The sequence below is a fragment of the Ambystoma mexicanum genome, chromosome 1p (genome assembly GCF_040938575.1).
Source record: "Ambystoma mexicanum isolate Mex_15411 chromosome 1p, UKY_AmexF1_1, whole genome shotgun sequence".
Taxonomy (NCBI): domain Eukaryota; kingdom Metazoa; phylum Chordata; class Amphibia; order Caudata; family Ambystomatidae; genus Ambystoma; species Ambystoma mexicanum.
The window spans coordinates 614,276,447-614,295,654 of record NC_090921.1 but is presented as its reverse complement, the minus strand read 5'-3'; the positions used below and the strand labels follow the sequence as shown (position 1 = coordinate 614,295,654).

General features: G+C 45.2%; 1 protein-coding gene across 1 annotated transcript in view; it reads right to left on the bottom strand.

Moving 5' to 3' along the window:
• LONP1 (lon peptidase 1, mitochondrial) overlaps positions 1 to 19,208 on the bottom strand; it is a 1,004,634-nt gene that overhangs the window by 799,561 nt on the left and 185,865 nt on the right. Inside the window, exon 4 of the mRNA XM_069649597.1 lies at positions 17,643 to 17,877. Within this exon, the coding sequence (XP_069505698.1) occupies positions 17,643 to 17,877 (235 nt within the window). The remainder of the gene's footprint in view (positions 1 to 17,642; positions 17,878 to 19,208) is intronic.

The following is a 19,208-nucleotide window of genomic DNA, read 5'->3' as shown; positions in this document are numbered from 1 at the left end:
CTGCAGCTCCAAGGTTTATGCCTCATTTAGCGCTTCATTTCAACATTAGCGGTAAGTCGGCTAAAACAAGGAGTGAATGGTAGATGGGTAAAACCTTACAGGAACGGAGTTATACATTATATATTTTACCTTTCTCCCTCTGGGTACCTTTATTTGAATCCTAAAGTGGAACGTGGCTATTTACCTTGTGGAGGTTTTTAAGAAGATTCAGGTACCATCAACATTCTTTGCCACTTACTGTGCTTAACACTAGAATACAATGAAGCCAACTTGCCGAATTGCTGTTTTCTTTTTTCAGTCATGTACATACCTATTGATCTGTTAAGATAAACTAGCTGACTATTTAAATACTTGCATATATTTCTTTAATAAGAACATGCTAATAGTTGTTTTTGTTAGGTTTTCTCCCGGTGTTTGTTTTGTGTGTTTATTTTTTTACATTGTATATTTATCGTGTATTTATTTACTTTATTAGTGTTTAGCCACGAAGACAGATTAATATCCAAAATGCATTGGCTTTAGGAAACAATTTGAGATATCCTCCACTAACTGACAACTGGGTCAACCAGTCTCTATTTTAACTCCAAGGGCCGGAATCAAATATCCCACTACTGCCACAAAGTTTACCCAATCAGTGCTTCTCTTAGGGCGGGCTTGAGAGGGACAATCGGGAGTGTGACACACTGCATGCAGAATATATCCCATGTAACAGCTCCCTCCCCAATCGATGATAACTAGGAGTAAGCTAGACAAAGCGCTTTCATGGCAAAGACATGCACAGTACAGTCCCCCGTCACGCCTCACACAGGCTAGAAGCAGTGGTTTAAACATGGCAGTTTGCATATGCTCGGGGAGTACATAACCTTTCCACTACATGATGTTCAATGACCATAGTAGGAAACCCAGGCCATGTTTTAAACTCTAAGAAGAACAAGTTACTTACCAACTGTAACGTTCTTTCGACTGGATGTTCCTCCTACGTATACCTCATCTTATAATATTATATTTGTATCTCGCCACCTTTGGAAAAATAATTCTCGGCAGAAGGCGCTGTGCACAAGTTTGTGGCATCGATGTCCCTCGACGAGCCCCGTACCGTGTCGACATCACCATCAGTAGAAGTAGCTTGTGCTGCGCCCGTTGGTTTCAGTTGTTATTTCAAGGAAATATGCGAGGAACACCCAGGCATGCCTCATGACTGAAAAACTCTTTGTGAGAGAGAAGTGTAACTAACGTAAACTGTACTGCGGGGTAGGATGGGAGGGGCGATGAGGAATACGTGGGAGGAACATCCAGTCGAAAGAACGTTACAGTTGGTAAGTAACTTGTTCTTCGAATGGATTGTGTCCTCCCACGTATTCCTCATCTTATGATAGACTCCCATAGCAGTGGTTATTTTGGAGGTGGGAGTACGAATTATTTTTCTCATGGACGGAGTAGAGTACCGCCTTGGGAAATAAACCTTCATTGGAAGACGAAGCATATAAGCAGTAATGCTTGATGAAGGTATGCATTAATGCCCATGTTGCAGCTGAACAAATATCTGCTGCAGGTACTCTTCTTCAGAGCCGCATAAGTAGCCATAGCCCTAGTGGAATGGGCTCGAAGCCCATCCGGCGGGTCCTTTGGCGCCAATCTGTGGCACTCAACTATAGCCAAAATGATCCAGCGGGATATAGTCTGTTTTGTCACTGCTAATCCCAATTTATGGCCAGTATAACCCACAAAAAGTTGGTCATCCTGACGCAATTTTTCATTCTAGATATATAAAAACAGAGCCCATTTTGGGTCCAGTCTATGAAACGTCTCATCTGTGCCCAAATGAGGAGGAGGGTGGGTAGAACGTTGGTAATATGATTTTTTGTGACAAGTGAAAGTCAGAAACTACTTTTTGGTAAGAAAAGGTTTAACCTTAAGTACCACTTTGTCTTTATGAAAAGTAGTATACAGAGGTTTGCATGAGAGAGCATGCAACTCACTAACCCTGCGGGCTGATGTTAAGGCCACAAGGAGGACCGTTTTTTAATGTTAGAAGCCTCAAGGGACAGTAATGCAGAGGTTCAAAAGGTATACAAGTTAGAAACTTAAGTACAAGATTGAATGCCAAGTCGGGACATGAAAAGGGACTGGAGGGTACACATTAGTGAGCCCTTTCTGGAATTGAATGATTAATGGAATTTTGAAGTAGGAAACCTCTTCCAAGGAGCGCTTGAAAATGGACAGCGCAGCCAGATATCCTTTAATTGTTCCGATCCGGAGCCCCAGATTGGCTAGATGCAATAGGAGAGAGAGCACCATTGGGGTGACGCATTGAAAATGGTCCACATCCTTATCCCTGCACCAGATACTGAATTTATTTCAATGACACCGGTACAGGGATTTAGTTGCTGGCCTTCTGGCCGAAAGCAAAATCTCCATTACATCATCCGGCTGATCCAAATCCTTGTACCTCAACCTCTCAGAAACCATGCGTGAAGGTTGAGTGTCTTGACCTCTGGATGGAGAACCCAACCTTCCTCTTGCGAGAGAAGATCCTCTCTTTGTGGAAGACGCATTGGAGGGCAGATGGACATGTCCAGAAGGTACGGGTACCACGTCCTCCTGGCCCAATCCGGGGCAATTAGGATCATAGTTCTCCTGAACTTTCACAACCTCCGGATTACGCGAGGAGCTCCTCTCAGAGGAGATTCCCTTGAGCAGTACTTTTCGTACTTCCGATTGACCCTGGTGACAAACAGATCCACTTGACGGGTTCCCCAAAGGGTGAAGATCTCTCAAAGGGCTTCCTGAGCTAGTTTCCACTAGTGGGACACTGTTCTGCCTGCTCAGAGCGTCTGCTGCCGTGTTCTGCTCTCCGGCTAGGTGAACTGCCGATAGAGATTCCTTCTCGTATTGCCCAGACCCAGAGCTGCATTGCCTCTCTGCACAGTGGTAGTGACCCTACTTCTCCTCTCTTGTTGAGGTAGTACATGGCCACCGTGTTGTCTGTCATTATCAAAACATTCTTTCCCTGTACAGAGGGCAGGAAGGCCTTCAGCGCTAGTCTGATTGCCCTCAGCTCCAACAGGTTGATGTGTAGTTTGGACTCCGATGGAGACCAACGACCGCTTATAGTCAGATCGTTGGTGTGGGCTCCCCACCCAGTGAGTGAGGCGTCCGTCACTACAGTTATCTCCGGCCATGGTTGCCAAAAAGATTCTCCCTTGAGAATGTTGTCGTTGCAAGCCCACCAAAGAAGGTCTTGAGCAATTGTGCTTGAAACCTGCAGAAGATCCAACATACTCCCCGAGAATTGGGACCACTGAGTCCTGAGAGATCTCATCCTCAATTGGGCCTCTGGCACGAGAAAGATGCAGGATGCTATGAGACCGAGCAACCTCGGAAAATCGAAGGCCGGAAGATGTTGGGCATTTTGGAACTTTGTTCCCATCTGCAGAATGTGGAGAGCTCTCACCTCGGGGGGCGAGGCTTTGCCAGAGGAAGTATCCAGGACTGCTCTGATAAACTGGAGCTTTTGGGATGGTATCATGTGGGACATCTTGAAATTGAGAGAGAAGCCCAGTTTGTGAAGGTAGTGACAGATGATTGACAGATGTTCCTGAGCTTGTTCGGGAGAACGCGCTCTGATCAACCAATCATCCATGTAGGGGTAGGCGTGAATGCCCCCCCCCGTCTCCTGAGACTCGCTGCCACAACCGCCATCAGTTTGGTGAAAACCCTCAGGGCGGAGGTCAGCCCGAATGGCAGAACTCGAAACTGATAGTGAGAACCACCAACTGCGAACCTCAGGTACTTTCTGTGCTTGAGATGGATTGGCACATGAAAGTAAGCATCCTGAAGGTTCAATGATACCAACCAGTCTCGAGTTGGAGTGCCTGAAGGATCTGAGAAAGGGTTACCATCTTGAACTTGTCCTTCCAGAGGAGCTAGTTCAAGTTTCTTAAGTCCAAGATGGGTCTCAATCCTCCGTCCTTCTTTGGGATGAGGAAGTAAAGGGAATACCAACACTTTTCCTCTCCGCTACAGGTACATTTTCTATTGCACCTTTCTCTAGCAGGGTTAAAATTTCCTGCACAAGGAGCGGATCTGGAATTTTGACAGAGTTGGCTCCCGGTGGATGGTCCTGAGGCCTTTTACAGGAAGGGACGGCAGTAACCTTGAGCTACTGTCTCCAGTGCCCAAGCATCTGAAGTAATGCCCCGCCATTCTTTCAGATTCTGTGAGATTCTGCCTCCCACCGTGGTCTTGTGTGATAAAGCCTAAGCGTGACTTGGAGGTGGCTGCAGAAGCAGCTGAGGGCAAAGATGCTGTTCCTGAGGCTTGTTTCACACCCTTTCCTTGTCCACCACGAGGGACATTTATTTTATCTTTTTGTATGGCCTGTCCTATTCCTCTACCAAAAGAGGAGTAGTATCGAAAAGAACGACCTCTCCAGGAAGATGAGCCCGAATAAGGTTTCTAAGGCTGTAACACAGAGCCGCTAAGAGATTTAGTCGACGCTTTGGAGGTCTGCAGTTTTTCTAAACTTTCAACAGCTTTACTGCCAACCAGCCTCAAGCCATCAAAAGGCATGTTGAGTAGCCTGGCCTGCACATCAGGTGCACACCCAGACTTCCTCAACCACGCAAATCTGTGTTGCACTGTGCTTGCAGCCATGGATCTGCTGATGCTATCAGCAATATCCAGTCCTGATTGGAGACATTCCCCCATTGCCTCCTTGCCATCTATTATAATATTCAGGAAGCCTTCGATTTCCTCGCCTTCCGGAATATGATCAGCCGCCCACATGATGCAGTCCCGAAGGGTATGTGTGAACCTGGCCAGGGTACAGGTGACATTTGCTGACGTGGGAGCCATGCTACCCGAGGTAAAGACCTTACGGGCCCAAGCATCCACCTTCTTATCCTCTCTATCCGGGGGATAGATGGATAGGCTGTTTGTCTTGACAAAGTTGCTGCCTGAATAACCAGACTCTCAGGCATGGAATGCCTCTTCAAGTAATCAGGGTCACCACTAGAAGCTCTATTTCTTAGGAAAATTACTGTTAACTGCAGAAGCAGTCTCAGGAGCCTCCCAGTTTTTTTCCACTGTCCTCTGAAGTACCCTATGGAAGGGGAGAAGTGGGTCCTTCTGGGAGCACTGGTCCAGGATATCAGTTATATCATCCTGATCAAATGTGGGTGAGGATCTAACCCAGCCCATGTATTAAACAACCCTATTCATCAAACTCCTGTACCATGAATCTGCATGTTCAGCAGGGTCAGGTTTTGTAAATTCTAACTCTGGTGACGTATCAATGCCACTAGCAGAGTGAAGGGTGTCACACAGGTCTCTCATTTTCGATATTGGATAGATTCATTCGTCTGGCACCCCTCTGGTACCAAACTCTACCCTAAAAGGAAAAACAACTTCTTCTGAGGCACTCTCCTCTTCAAAGATAGAAGACAGACTTAAAGTCTGATTTAGGTAAAGGAGTAAATCTCCTTTCCTGTGTCTGAATTTGCCTCGAAGGAATTGAAGGAGCCTTCGAAGGCATCGTAGACATCTTCGAAGGAGGTCTCAAAAACTAATTCGTCTTCGATGCCGAAGCCGTTGGCGCCGATGAAGTCGTTGAGGGCTTCGACGACTTATGTTTCTTCATCTGTGTCGGAGAAATCACTCGATTCTCGAAGAACCTTCGACGATTTGACGTTGGGTCGAGATTTTCAAGCTTCACCCTTACTACTGGATCTTTCCACAGTAGTTTCAGACTCTTCTGTGTCGTCCAACGGAGCGGCCGGGGTCTGGCTCTTTCGAGATTTCTTTGAGGGGGTCGAGGCCGCATTCTCAAAGACCTTCATCATCTGCTTTCTAAATTCATACCATTTCCTTGGGGAATCCGACTTAGTCGGGCATCTTACCAATTCGGTAGACGTATCAGAGGAAGAGGAGGGAGATCTATGTCTCCTCTTCATCTTCTTTGAAGAATTATTAGAAGGTCTCGATCTACTACCTGATCGAGACCTCTTTGAATGTTTACGCCGATCCGAACTCTTCGATTCGCCTGACTTTCTATGTTTTTTTGGCAAGGCCTTCAAAGAGGCCTTGGAAGCTTCCCGCCCCACCTCCAGTTTACCTTTTCTCTCACAAAGAGCCTTCTCCGTCATCAACTGACAGGAGCTACAGTCGCCGGTTCGATGGTCCGAACCCAGGCACCAAAGACGAACGCGGTTTGGGTCTGTATTCGACATTTTTAACCCCCTCTTGGGAGTAGAAGGGGTAGAAGACAATATTTTCTCTAAGAAAATTTCGAAGCGTGCCGTTATCTCGAGAGCGAAGCAATCGGAAAAACAGAACTGAAGCCAACAGGCGCGGCACAAGCTACTTATACTGATGGTTCCGTCGTCACGGTACAGAGCCCGTCAAGGGACATTGATGTCACAACCTCATGCATCCCGCCCTCTGCTGAGAATTTTTTTTTCCCGAAGCAGCAAAGCTGGCAAGATACGAATATCATAAGATCATAAGATGAGGAAAATGTGTGAGGACACCATTTATTAGAAATGATTGAGTTGGTTGAAGATTTACTTATCTTGGGGTATCTGTCGATTAATCCATCATGGACATCAAGATTTGGGCACAAAGAAAGCAGCAGTAGCCACAAGAGCTATTATAAAGCTTGTGAGAAAGCACAATTATAACTTTGGGAATAATGTGAAGATGGTTTTTCACAGGAAGTTTGGTGGAGCAGTGGCACATAATGCGGAGGTATGGTGTTTAGATAAAATATTTCCAAGAGTGAGAATATGTGAAAAAAGGTTTTGGAAACCTATGCATACTGCAAGGGTTTCTGATGGCTGCACTACATGCCGATGTTGGATTCTTTTCACAGCAGACGAGGGTGATCAATGCTCCGACTAGGTATGCAGTTAGAAGAGCAAAATCACATTCTATGAAGCTGGTTGATTTGGCCTGGCAGGAGAATTATTCTCGTATTAACAGCAGTCTCAAGACCGGCACATGAAGATCTAAGGTGGACACGCATCACTCCTCTTTTATGGCATGCAGGCCTTATAGATCATTTTAATGCTGCAGTTGGCTGCACTTTTCATCTGTGGGGCCTGGAGATTGAGAATTTAGTAGGAGCTAGGAGCTCTGAATACATAGCATTCATGGCCTTTTGGTGACTTGCATTTCCAGGGGCTGTGAGTGACTGCTCGTTTGTATACAACTCAACTGGAATCATAACGGGCCGTTATTCTGTATGTCACTTACCTGGCCTTCCTTTTTACTGTTGGTTTTATCTAATACTGTCGACTTTATATTTCTTAAGGACATACAATTACATAAAGGATAACATTCAATGCAAAGTATTTGATTTTGTACTTGATGTTGAATCTGATTGTTATTTGTATATACAACAGTTTAATGTACGTCTTTGTCATGAAAGGTTACAGTGAGCCGAAAGTGTACTAAGAAATCTATATCTGTAATTAAAGGTCTCTGGGGCATAGATGAAGTCCGCCAATCTGCTGGGGAGTCAGTAGGATCAAGCTCAGTTTCTACCAACAAAAGCTGGAACGAGACAGTTGCAAAGAAATTACTTCAAGCCTATGAAAGAAACACATTGTGATAAAGGGGGCCTTCAAAGGGAGCATGCAAGTACTGCCCAGAATTCCAGCAATGGAATACCAGAGACTTGATGGGGTCCAAGGACCTGAGGGAGAATACTTGCACCAACAACTGCTACAAATAAGGCTTGGGGGCAGCAGGTGCAGGAGTGAGTTTCACTGTCATAATTGGGTCTGGCCAGGTGCGTGTTCCATCTCTGGTTGTGAATCCAGAGTCTTAAAATATGACAGAGCCAGCACTACATAATCCACCCAACGAACCACCTCTAGCAAGCAACTATTTATGAAGGGGAGGACCAGAAGCAACAGTAGATTAGTCTTGGGGGCCCTTGCAACAGTTTACAATCGACTCACGAGGAGACAGACCTTAACACAGAGAGCCAATTGTGGCGGCATGGAATGCATAGTGTGACCAAACGGTGGCATAGTGGTTGCTATAAACATTTATTAACAACCAACAAAACCTATCTATCCCTAAATAGAGGTGGTTTCCCTACCCCAAACAAAGTAAAGCTCGGGCAGTCAGGAAGTCTGTGTAGTCCACATCAAAGTTCTGTCAAAGTCAAACTCCTCACCTATCCCTACCACTAGAACACCAAGTACTAAGTAAAGTGTCTTTTCATGGCCTAGGAGAATGGCTCCCTTCTCCTGAGTCCAAGTCTCTCAAAGAAAAGGATCCCAAAGTTTCAAAGCAAACAAATGTCTCCCGCAACCATGGGGAATGACTCCCTTCCCCTGGGTACAAGTGTTTTCAAACAAAAAGGGTTTCCAAAAGTTCTAATCAAAGTAAATGTCTCTTCCAATCCAGTGGTGTCGAAAGAGTTAGGAGAATGGCTTCCTTCTCCTAACTTCCAGATTCATTTTCTTTAGGCTATGATATGATGTATGATATTTTATTTGTATCGCGCTCGTACACAAGTGTTTCAGAGCGTGACTAGGCAAGGGGGGGACACAAAAACAACAACGATCTTACTAGGCCCAGTGACATTGACAACGCGCAAGTGCATGGGAAAGGAACAAGGAAAAAGTGCATGGAGAGGAAGAGTGGAAGTGCAGAGAAGATAAATAAATACAAATAAATAGAAAATGGAGGCGATAAACAGTGGTAGTGCAGCCAGCAAGTGCCATGTGCTGTGTTTATGGCAGCAGACTGGTTGAGTCAGACAAGCGCAGAAAAAGAGAAGGGGGTGGGGGTGTATGTGTACAGATAGTCCCCCATTGCAAGGGATGGCCAGGAGGGCGGCAGGGTGAGCAGGTACCTGGGCCCAGGGGAAAGAGGGTGGCCAGGAGCACAGTGCCAGGAGAGAGCCGATCAGCAGGGGAGAGGGGGAGCGAAGGCAGAAGCAAAGAGGAAGGTCTAACAATATTTAAAAAGGGTAATCGATTAGACACCTCAAACTATCATCCTGTTACCCTTCTGGATTTGGCCATCAAGGTTTTTGCTCTCCCATTCTCTCCAGACTGAATAATTGGGCTGCTACCCATGATAATTGGGTCACGCTTCCGCAAAGGAGTGGTAACCCAGTTAAATGGCCTTATACTTTCTCTATTCCAGCAGGAGACTAGGCAGAAGGAATGGCCATTGTATTTTGCTTTTATCGATTTGGCAGTGGCTTTTGCTAAGGTTGATCGGTGCACACTTGTGTAAACTATAGACAGGGGCCACCACAAAACTCACAGATACAGGGGAAATATTTAAACAGCTTTGAGATTCATCCCCCAAACACAGACCTGTGAAACACTTCTCAACTTAAGAATCTCATTGCCCCCATATTGTTACCTCTTCAGATGGATGAGATCGCCTATACCCAGTTCACAAACAAATATGGAACTGTGTCTGAACAATCTCTCAAACTAGAAATAAACAATTTTATTAGTCAATATCAGATGTAAAATCACATAAAATCTAAAACACATTACACATTATTTCTTACATAGTCATACTTGAAAGTACATATTATAAAGTGCATAGTTATTTAGAAATTAAAACTTTCTAACACTTACTGACTCTAATAGAGTCTAATTGTGCAACACTTTTAACCAACGTTGGGTATTAAATGGAGAAGTCCAACTAGTATAAGTTGTTCTCTTAATTATTATATTTAAACTTATTGGGCAAATCCTTTTAGCATTCACTAAAAAAAGGTTCTAATAATGTTAGTCATTTATTAACATACGTTGTTCTTCACTACAACGATCCATGCACCCAACATGTTTCATTCTTTATTTGTGTAAATACTATAAGAACTTCTTCAGGGGGGAACCAACGTATAGGTCCTAAAACAGAAGCACACTCTTCATTTCCAAAACTCTGAGACATAGGCGATCTTCTGAATCTCGTATAAATGTATGTTTCTTAGACACTCATCGGGTTGGTGATATTATACTAAAATCTTTTGTTTTGACTTTCTTCGTCTTTGCGTAGAATATCTGCAGCGGGAGGCTCATACTATGCTGTACTTTTCCTGCGACTGCTTTCTCTTTAGAAGTTCGTAAATTTTTTCCCGTGCGGTCGCTCCATGAGAAATCGTTGGTTCTTATCCAGCTCACTGCGTATCTAGCATTCGTCACTGTCACGTGTTTCGGAAATCTATAGACGGGGGGCCTTCCGGATTTTATGTTGGATACTGTTATCCAACTTCATACAGAAACTCAGATTAGAGTGAGGCTGGATGGAACTGGAAAGATGTTGGATCCTATTAAAACCTTCAGAGGACTACGGAAAGGCTTTGTGTTGGCCCCAGCACGTTTTGTAGGGTTGCAGAAGTAAGACTCTAGAGGGGTCATAGTGATTATTAGAAGCATCTATTTAGGTGCAAAACGGAAAAGAAAACCCTATCTCGCCCTAACTGGAAGAGGGGTTTCCCTGCCTCAACTAAAATAACTAGTGTCAGAATGTCCAAAACAAAAGCCACAATGTCAGAATCCTAACTCTGTCCCTCACATCGAAGTTTAAACTAAATGAAAATAAGGTCTTTCCAGTCCACAGGGAGCGGCATGCTGCCTTTGGCCAAAAGACAGTTCTGGAATCGTATCTCCCTTCCCCAGCCTTGTTCAGGATCCTTGCAAAGTTCAACAATGGTTGAGGAAACTCTGTTCCCTAGTTGGCCCTTCTCTGGCTTAGTTTCTAACCGAGTCCCCAACCCTAACTAGCAGACCTGGTTTCCTCCCACCAGGCACTGCAAAGAACAACAACAGCCTGGATGAACTCCCCAAGCTTTTCCTTCTTCCTTGCGCGTACTCCGCCTCATGGCTTATCTGGGGATAGTGTGGGGGTGGGGGGGCAGGGGAGGTTGACTTGCTTTTGTTTCGGGAGTGGGCTGCACTCGCAACAGTCTTCCAGTCTCCTCACAGCTACCAGGGTACTATGGCTTAGCATGCTGGCACACTGTCCCTGGACTCGCCTGTTCCCAAGACCGTTTTCTTCCACTATGCCTTCTCTCCAGTTCTCCTTCCCTGGTCAGTTGGCAAATTTTCCCAGTCTGTCTGGTGGGCGAAGCTCCCCACAGCCCCTTCTCCATGGATCACAGCTTCCCTACTCCTGGCTACTTGAGGGAGGGTTTGACAACACTTCCTGGTTTCCCCCTCTAGTACTACTACTGTTGGACCAATGGGAACTCCGTAACCACTAGACTGCTCAATGTGGTTCCATAGATAATCTTCATGCCTCTGCACTTCTCCCTCGTCACAGTACTGATCTTGTGGTTCCCTTGCGAGTGAATGGAGTTCTTCGTCAGAGTACTAGGAGAGGAATCTTCATTCAGGTAATTTGTATTCTTACTCGTACCAGTACTTTCTAGGGGAATTGTAGGTTGACAATAACTCCTATCCCTATTAGGGAAGGGGCTGTTCGGGTTGTAGAAATGGGGTCTAAGGTCAGGTGTTTGGCAGGGATACCCCATTCTCTCCAAGTCGCCCCTAGTCCAACAGGAGAAATCCCCACCCATGTGTTCCTCCTGCTGAGTACCACCCCCGGGGTACTGTCTGGGAACAGACTCACCTGCTGGGCCACATGGGAAAGGGATCCTATTAAGGAAAAAGGGACAAGATCTGAAAATTCGTCACACTGTCTTTGGGAGTTATGTAAAGAAAGTTAAAGCCATACCTCCTAACTTGGGCTCGATGTGAATGCCTTGCTTAGTATATTCTGATAATTTTGTTATTTTCGACAGAGCCCCGATTGGGGTACAACAAAGCCTGGTTACATGGCATCAAATTATCTTAAAATAAATAGCTCAATGTAAAAAAAACTATTTCCGAATAATGCACCCAAAAAGATGTCCTTCACTTGGTACCAGGCTGGTCATAAGGTAGAAAATGTATGCAGGGTTTAGATTTAACAAAATACCGGCTGTTACTAATACATTTGAAAGATTGCGCTCAAAAGGCATAACGTTTGATGCACAGATGGAGAAAGTCAATTCACGTCAATTCCATATTACCAGTCCTTAGTTTCTATAAAGTGAAGGTTACTCCTAGTCTAATATACGGCACAGAAATCTTTCTAAATTTTGATGAACAATGCTGGTCCAAACTGGAGGGGCTAATCTTGAGTCGGACGTCGTATCTGGCTTCAATTATTGTTTGGAAATCTGTTGATACTGTACAGGAATGTCCTAAATTCTCTACCAAACAATCTGTTTTCTGATTTCAAATGGACATGCCTAATAATCAGTGTTTAAAATGTGAGTAGCAGCTTAAAATTATTAATCTGACCTCCAAACCTTTAATAGAAAACCGTTAGCTATTCAAAATGACTGATTTGTGCAATACAAGAGAAAAGATCTGTAAATATCACCTGTTTTATATTGTGACTGCAGAAGAGAAACCATACAAACTTTTGCACGACTATTTGAAAGAATGTCAGAGTGATAAGTGGAGAAACTGATTCATAAGATTTAGGCTGAATCCTTGAGGATATAGGAGCCTAATCTATGGACCACAGTATGCATTCAAACTGCCATTTTTGTATGAATGTGGCCATTAAGGAAACATTAAAGCATTTAATATTTGACTGCACTGTGCTGCAGGCTAAAAGCTAAGAAGTTTAAAAGGGATGGCTCGCTCAATGTTAAGCTTTAAAAAGATTGGCCATAATAACAAATATATATTAAAATTGTTTTTACAAAAAGCTCCAATGTAAAATAAATGGGCCACCTAGTCCAGAATAAGCACTAGAAGGCATCCATTTTGTGAAATTAACAAGCTTCCTGAGTTTGTTAACTCTGCTCTTGCGGCAGTAATCAAGCAAAAGCCCCCTACTGGGAGCTTTTGCTTATTGCTACCAGAGAGCAGAATATGCTGTCCGGCTACAATGGCAGCCTGATGCGATGGAAGCAAGGGTGCATTGTACAGACCTGCACGCTGGAGAGGACTACCGCTGTCCGCTGTGTAGGTCTGGAGGTGGAGTAGTGAGTGTTGTGTCCTCGGCCACCGGTGCCGCAGCGCACCTTCCAATTATCGTTCTATTCAGATACTAGTTTTCCTCCATTCATATGGACACAGAGGAAAGCGAGCAGTGCCAAGACTGCCAACAGTGATCGGAAGTCATTTTATTAGGTGGCTGTGCCACGCATTAGTCTTATGAAATTAACGTAAATGCTTTTGAGTGTTTTGGTGCTCAAGATTTTTCATTGTATAAGGCACCATGGAAATGACTGCCTTTAAATTGTGAACTCAGCGCAACTGCCGATTCCTGGTGATTGAAAAGCACAGGTTATGTAATGATTCCATCCCGCGAGACCAGGAGAGTACCTGCAAAGCCTGCAAATAGCCATTGAAAAGTCAGAAAGGCACACAAATGTCATTCCGTGTCAGCAACTCACAAATGACACAACATCAACTGCAGTGACAATATGCCATCTAATTCATGCCCCCTGCCTCCCCGCCCACTCAACACTCACCTGGCTCCAGGATGCAGAGCAGGCGCAGCACCACGCTGGAGATGCAGTTCCTCTTCTTGAGCACCGTGCTCAGGATACTACCCACGCCCATGCTCTGCCTTTTGAGGCATTGCATGCCCCCCGTGCCTCAGCAGGCCGGTCAGACTGTCCTGCCTCATCGAGGCCCGCTAAGCAGCCTGCATGAGGTGAGTGACCCTCCCCCCCCACCTCCCACGATGCCTACACCTCCATTGGAGGATTCGCCCGCACAGGGTGCATCGCACTACCGCCGCCTCAAGGGGTCGGCAGAAGCTCCATCGGGGGTGATGGGGCCAATACTCACCCCTGCAGCCCCCGGATCAACCGGCTGTTGGAATCAGCCTGAGCAGAGCCCCGGCGAGTCCTGGGTGCTGTAGAGCCCCTAAGTGCCCCTGGACCACCTGGCTGGATGGTGTATGCCCAGCCATTGCCTCTCTGCAGCTAGGAAGGGATCTGGCCAGGAACATGCGATGCCTTGTAACATTGTGATTTCATCACCCAATTGAACGCTGCATATTCATTCTCATTCTGTAGCCTGACAGCATTCTCTGCTCTCCTGCAGCAATAAGCAAAAGCTCCCAGTAGGGGGCTTTTGCTTATTGCTGCCACGAGAGCAGAGTTAACAAAAACTGAGGAAGCTTGTTCATTTTACAAAATATATGCCTCCTTTCTCTTAAAAATCAAGACTTTGAGGCCCATTTGCACAATAGTTTACATGGGAACTTTTTGTAAAAACAATTTTATATATTTTTTTTTAATGGCCAATGTTCTCAAAGCTTAACATTTTTTTTAGCAAACTATTCCTTCAAGGTTTTTTTAAATGAAAATAATCTTTCAACAAACACTAAATTTATGTTCCTGAATATTTGCTGTTAAACAGGCATCTCTAATTCTTGCTGCCTCAAGATATATGTTGAAAGGTTAGATCTAAAAATGTTACAATGTGTTGATTGTAATCTCTCTTTCTGGCATGGATGTACATTTTAAAGGAACGAAGAATGTAAATTGTAATGAATTCATGCATTTTTCTTTTGTCTTTAGAAGCTCATTCTGTGCAAGGTTTATTGCAAACCAAAAACATAAAAACATGATTAGAAAATCAGGTAACAGGATACCCCTCAACCTGGTACCCATAGGGACCATCAGGAATTCCAATATAGTATATAGTGCAGTGCTACGTGAGGTTTAAGAAATCCTCACTCAAGAGAAAAAAGTAAAAAACACAGAAAGCGAACAAAAAAAACTAGGAGGATCTCACAAAGTGAGATTAAAAAGCATGGAATAAAGTTCTTAGCAATGAAAACCTTGATATCACCCTGGAGGTTCGCCATGTCTGCTTATAAGTTGTGACTTAGTCCTCAACTACGCCAGTAGGTTATTCCACTTGTTATTTGTTGCCAATTTGCGGATTGGATGTCTTAACTAGGAAGGGAAGCATTTAATTATTCCCCAAGCTATCCATACTGCTCTTAAGTACTAATAGGATATGTCCTAGTGGTACATTGTCTTCCCTATTTGGCCACTGATTATCTGCAGATGGAAGGGAAGGACCATGGAGGCAGCTTGTTTCATGCCACTTGAGTGCATGAGCCCATCCAACGTTGCTCATTTTGTATTGTTCCCCATTTTTGTGCAAAGAGGAGCACATTGGATACAAGAAAAGAGGCTCAACACACTGGAGCCCTGTGGCACAGTAAGTACCTGCATCCTCCTGCCTTGTTCCATGTGTTGAATAGCAGTCCCTGTGTGAGTGGTGGGATAAGGATAGGCTGCAAGAGCGGTGTAACTGTGCAGGAACGGCAGACCAGAAGAGAAACCAAGCACAAACAGATGCTGGGTGGGGCTCCCAAGTGGGAGTGGTAATAAGGATCTGCTTGTAGATAAAGGAAGCAGTTGGGCATTCCAGCAGGTACTGAGACGAAGTGCCCTGTTTGTCTGAGTTATGGTCGAGCTGCCAAACGGACACTAATAAGATGGCAGTCAACTCTATGGTTTCTTTAAGACACGGTTAGCTGGCTTTGCTCCGGGACAGCAGCGCTGGTACGGCCAGCTCCCCTCATGCTAATCTGCTCCGGATTCCACTTAAATTACAAAAAGGGAGTTGGTAATTCCAATATGGTTGGTGTGGTGCCAAACGCAGTGGGTTCAGACCCAGAGAACTAAGATTTCCAAGCACCCTATGCAAAACCACCAAACCAGATACCCATTACACCCGTGGGAGGCTAGAAGAAGGGGCCAAAGCCCTATAAAACCTCAAGAGCTCAGTCTGTCAGTGGTGGTGGTAGGAGGAAGAGCTCATTCAGTGCTGGCTAGCGATGGATGAGCAGAAGCTGGTGATGCAGCTGGATACTGGAGCAGAGCCCCTGGAGCCTTGGGATATCGGGAGGCAAAAGGTTGGAGGAGTGGCACAAAAGGCTGGGGCTAAGGAGGAACTGGGAGGCTGCAGGGAGGGCAAACCCAGGCCCCGACGGTGGGGGGGGGGAATCAAGACACGAAGTGGGCTGGATGGAGGAAGACTCAGAAGGCTTGGGAGGAAAAGGTCAATGAGTTTGGGATCAGGAGAGTAGGGGAAGGAGGCAGCAGAGTGGAGGGAAGAAGGTATCCAGATGCTGGGGAAATGAGGGGGACTGGAGCAGGTGGCTGGAGGAGCCACACCATTGTAAGGAGGAATAAAGGGAGAATCTAGCGAGTACCTCCTTCAAGCTTTGGGGCCACTTCCTGTCATCCTCTGGCTCCAATCAAAGCTAGAAGCACTGCCTCTCACGATTCCATCTATAGAACCCAACCACAGGCTTTAAGTACAGCATTAAAGGCCAAGGAGAAAGGACTACAGGAACGGTGGGAAACAGGGTGCAGGAACCCTGGAACCTGAGACTAAGAAGTAGAAGAATGGTCACAAGAACAGGGGAAAATAGGGTGCAAGAAACTCTTAGAACCCGGGACTCACAAATACTGAATGGATTTACTAGGGACAGACAATCCTGCACTTAAGAGGGCATAAGGAGCGCCGTCAGATCTTTTTTCCCTTTCGCAAGAGAGACTTTTAGTTACATTTTCCCATAGCACTACCCCACCAAGGAAAATATCCATCCTTACAACTTTTACCTTAATTCAGGCCATTTTTGTTTATTGTGCCCAAACTCGTGCACATTTGTTAATAAAATCTTATTTTAATTCGATTCCCTGATCAGGCCGATTTGTCAATCGATGTCTGCTGTGTGACAGTACCTTGCAGTCTCTCAAAAGCCCTTCACCTGCAGCGCAGTGGGTAATGCAATTAAATGATTGGTGGCGATGCTGCGTCTGAGGTCTGCTAGCACCCCTCAAAATTCCCCTATAGACCAGCTGCTGTGCATGCTTATAACGTTGCCAATTGTGCAGTAGGAATCAGCAAGCAGTATCCCTTAGCGGACAGGGAGAGAGGGCCAGCAATTGTTCCCTTAATCACAATCTCAAGGGGTGAGATCTGTGCTTGGATTAGTGCCGTAGTAATCTGCAGGAAATGGGTCCCCAAGCATACATGCACTGCCTACCAGGTCTGTGGGTCATACAGCTGTGTCTGGGGACGTTTTCCGAATCCTGCTCTGGGCATACCACAGAACACCACCAGACAGGTCCACAGTCCCAGGGCTGCAAGGGATCACTTGGAACAACTCGGTCGCTTTCAGGCCTCAAGGACCATGGAGGCTGCCATGGAATACTAAAGCAGGTCCACCCTTCCGCAGACAGCACCGGTTGACCCACCACCGCAGTGTGATATAGGAAACTTTATCTTGCTCTCCCATGTTTGTCGAGAAGCAATAATCAGGATGTTTGCCTTGTAGCAGAACTTTCTCAAGGAGCAGACATCTTACCGAGTGCTCTGTGACACCCTCCATCATTACCTTTAATTGCACAGTGCAACACTGTTAATTGAGCTATGCTGAAGTAACTTGCCTTTTATTAAACTATGTTACTAAACACCAAAAGGCTGGACCACTACAAACCTCACCCACAAAAGGCTTTGTTTTGTGGAATAAGACACATTTTATCTTTTACGATATAAACATACCATTGAAGTGAATTTGCACAGTAAATGGGCACAAACTATATTCTTTTTCTTAAAACTTACTTTAACTTCCTCAGTGATTTGAAACTCTTCATGTACCACATTGTCCACTTCGACCATGAGTATTTCCCGAGGAGAGTCTGCCGCAGGCTCGAAAAATGTCTCCACCTCTGGTTCCTTCACACCTTTCTCCTCTTCTGGCTCTTTTTTGGAGCGTTTTGACTTCCTCCTCACCTTGGTATTGTTCTCTTCTATAGTTTCTTCTGGTTCAACCTCTAGCTCCTTGTTAACAGAAATTCTGAACACGAGGAAAGCCAGAGAGACTGGATGAATAAACTGATCATTCACAAGGGAGATAACATTTCATCATAAAATTACACAAATCTAGCTAAAGGTTTTTGTAAACTGCGTTATGAAGCATTTGGAAACTGAAGCATGTTAACAGTTAGTTCACAACATCCCTTTAAACTCACTCACTTGGCTTGTCACTTAGTCATCTTTTTGGCTTTCTATATATCCAGATCTATTGTTTACAATAGTAAGGTGCTTCCCATGCAATGAAGACTGCAACTCACTTTTAAAGCACTGCATGGGTAGCTCATGAGGCTACCATGGGAGGGGTGCTACACAAGTGCTTTGTTGTCCCTGGGTTTGTTTTCTCACCCAGATCAAGTGTCAGTGTTACATGCTGGTGGCAGCTACTCTCTGGTGGCAGCTACTCTCTACCCAAGAGGGCTCCCAGGATTTTTCCAGAAAGTGATAGGGCTGGTCCCCTGGAGGAGCCACGACAGGGACAGAGTAAGCAAGCATCTTGAGAGGTTCTGAACCAAGGAAAAACCTCCCTTCAAAGGAGGAAAAAAACCTCTGCGATTGTAGCTGGACAGAAATCAAGAAGCTGTAAAATTGGATCAGGACTGCTCAGGGAAATGCAGTCTGAAGGACAACAAGGCAATAGGAACCAGTACCAGGTGAGGCAAGGAATAAAGAAGAGACGGAAGGTAACATGGGAACAAACAAAGGGAAAACCAGGTATGGGGTACAGAGATATGAGGAAACGTCATGCAACAAAGAAGAAGAAGAGTTGCAACTTGTACGCTTACCAGGAAGTCGTCGTCTTATCCTCATTGCAGGTTTATTCCATAGATCTGGCAGCCATTGTATTAGTGTACCTTGTGTCATGTACGTCATGGTGCAGCCGTCATCTTGGTGAGGTATGGAGCTGGACACAAGGCTGCCTCTTGGGTTGGGATTGTTATCCATCCACCTCCATCTGTGCCATTGGAACAGCCGGAGCTGGTACGGAATCTGCCGACAGCTACAGAGGAATGGCCATCTTTGGCAGTTTTCGTACATGAGCTCTAAGCTCACAAAGGCTTCCTTAAGTTCCACCTCCCTTTCTGTGTGGCTGTGAAACAAGAATTAGGCTGGCCTCTGCCAATCGAGAGGTTACCAAATGTTTAAAAGGTGCATGGCCATTAACTGAAGAGACCCTGACCAATTCTTGAGTCGACAACCTGAAACTGCTGATGAATATGAAGACAATGCAGATGCTGGAACTCCTGATCCTCTAAAATCCCAAGGCTTGTCAGGCCGGACGTTTTCATTGGTCCTTCCTCCAAGGAAACCTCT